The sequence below is a fragment of the Montipora foliosa genome, chromosome 10 (assembly GCF_036669935.1).
Source record: "Montipora foliosa isolate CH-2021 chromosome 10, ASM3666993v2, whole genome shotgun sequence".
Lineage (NCBI taxonomy): Eukaryota > Metazoa > Cnidaria > Anthozoa > Scleractinia > Acroporidae > Montipora > Montipora foliosa.
Window position 1 is genome coordinate 10037811 of NC_090878.1, and position 2500 is coordinate 10040310.

The window sequence follows — 2500 nt, forward strand, 5'->3', positions numbered from 1 at the left end:
GATGGCTGCCGAATTTTTGCGGCGCCAGTCAAGGATGGCCGCAGTATTTCTGTGGCACCAGTTAAAGATGGCCTCAGAATTTCTGCAGCAGCAGTCAGAGATGGCCTCAGAATTTCTGTGGCACCAGTCAGAGATGGCCACAGAATTTCTGCAGCACCAGTTAAAGATGGCCTCAGAATTTTATAGCCGGAGAATTTCTGCGGCACCAGTTGAGGATGGCTGCAGAATTTCTGCTGCACCAATCACTTTTAAAGTTTTGCAAGGAATATATATGAATAATAGGACGAGTGGCTCTTGGTAGTCCATCTTAATTATTAGTTTACTGCACTGTTATCCACAAACTAAGGTTCTTGCTCTTTTTCTCTGAATTCACCAGTCGTCCGCAAGAATTGCTGAATTCCTTCAAATATATAATTTATTCAGTCAAAATATACATAAAAACAATAAAAAAAACAACTTTGGAAAACCACAAAATAGTTTGGAAGGCGTTATTGGAAATCGAACAAAAACAAATTCCTATATAGTCGCCTTATTGATAAATAGTCACACAGAAAATTACCCAAACAACTTGTCTTTTCAATCAGTTCAAGGCTTCAAAGTCTATCCAAATCTTTTACGTCATTTAAGGCTATAGCACAGCGAGAGGTTGTAAAAAGGCTTCTTCACCCTTCAGAATGTGGCCTTTCCACTATTTTGAACCTAGACTGCGAAGAAGACGATTTTTGTTGCGGTCATCGATAAAAGCTGTTTAATCATGGGCCCTATTAGAAATCGCCTTGCAATGGCTGAGAAATGTGACCTCACCAAAACCAGAAGCCAAGAAGGAGGTGACCCATAAAATGTTTCGTGATAATTGCTCTGAGTGTTAATCGCACGTGCTTTTGTGTTATTCGGGAAAGCCCGATGATAATACCAGTGGGCAATGTCGGAACAGATCTGGGCTGATACATTGGACGGTGCCAACTATTGTTATTGTTCCCGCGTCATGAAATTACTCAAGCCTTATTCTGACCTCGAAGTCCACTATCGCTAAAGCAACCTCATTTTTTTAAACAGTAATTATGTTATTTTCCTTGATTCCTTCGTATATTCAATAAAGGAAGTTGTAAACACGCTCTAACTTTAACTGTTACATAAGTTTCTCTCACCAGTTCCAGGCAAACGCAAACAAACATTTCGCACTCACTTTTAGATTCTTCAACGATTAGGAATTCAACAACTTTTATTGGACCCCTCGTTTTGCGCATTTCCACTTCCTATCTATCGCGGATATTATATTTTTAGTGCAAGTGCGATCTTTCTGTTCGCAACATCGAAGTTTGGATCAAGCCACGTTACTTCATCGTAAATTTCTGTTAGGTCTTTGGGTAAAAAGAATCTTCTTTGCGCAGAAAGGTAGTATTGGGTGATATTGCCGGCGGAAGGAACGATGAATTGTCAATTATAGTTAATTATAGAGAAATTTAAATAGCAAAAATTAATTATATAATTGCTGACTGAAGTACTTGGATGTTACAATATTTTGGATGAGAGTTACAATTTAAAGTGCCCCTAACCCCAAAATATTTTTTTTGCTAAAATTAACCTTTGCACCTGTTCGAAACGCATTGCGGCCATTTTTTCATTTTTCTAACAAATCCTGCCATTTTATAGGCTTCGAAAGTTGCGAACATCCAAGCATCTTGTGTTCACGACCCAGTCAGAAGGGGAGTGGGCCTATTCCTGATGTGACGTCACAAACTGATTTACATTGCATTAACTCTTTGTAAAAATGCATGATTATTAGGTTATTTTGGGGTTAGGGGCACTTTAAAGTGATGACGAAAAGATCAACGATTGTGATGAATAAACTTCTATCTAGCTACTTGGACGTTCCTTTCATATGCTATTTTTAGTACATTCCATGATTGTCCTCTATTTTTAACCGGTTCTTCATCCTTCACTTTCGTCACGACTTCATTTCCGCCGCCCAAGTTCTTTTGAATATTCTGCCAAACATCGACACTGTAGACACCCATGAGCCACATCAGATTTACCGGACGAGTATAAAAGAGGTTGCTTGAAAGCATACAACCAGTTGATGTTTGTTGTTCCTGGATAATTAGAAGGGACTATGAAGTGGTTTGCTGTTGTTCTCCTAATAAACTCAATTTGGGCATCAGACCATAATCCTGAAGGTAAGTGTTAAATTAATGCAATATTTCTATTAACTGCAAAATGCCTTTTCTCAATTTCATCTTAATAGCGGAGCTCCGCGCTCACCGAACGCCAAGATTATAGAAGCACTGTTTCAAACTAATACTAATTTGGTTATTGGTGTTAGATTTCATTCCGTCATTTATCTGTTAACGCAATTTTGTTATTGATGTATTGAGTCAGGAGTTTTTATCAACTCAAATTCATGTAGTATTTTTATAAATTATCTGTAACCCTCTAAAGCCCCAAATTTAAACACTGACCACGAAAATTCAGAGGATAATTGTGAACCTCTGTCGTTTAT

At 38.1% G+C, this 2500-nt stretch overlaps 1 protein-coding gene across 1 annotated transcript in view; it reads left to right on the plus strand.

Moving 5' to 3' along the window:
* Nucleotides 1-1967: 1967 nt before the first annotated feature.
* Nucleotides 1968-2500, plus strand: part of LOC137973196 (high choriolytic enzyme 1-like) — an 11763-nt gene continuing 11230 nt past the window's right edge. The window contains exon 1 of the mRNA XM_068819967.1: nucleotides 1968-2177. Coding sequence (XP_068676068.1) covers nucleotides 2114-2177 — 64 coding nt within the window. The 5' untranslated portion in view covers nucleotides 1968-2113. The remainder of the gene's footprint in view (nucleotides 2178-2500) is intronic.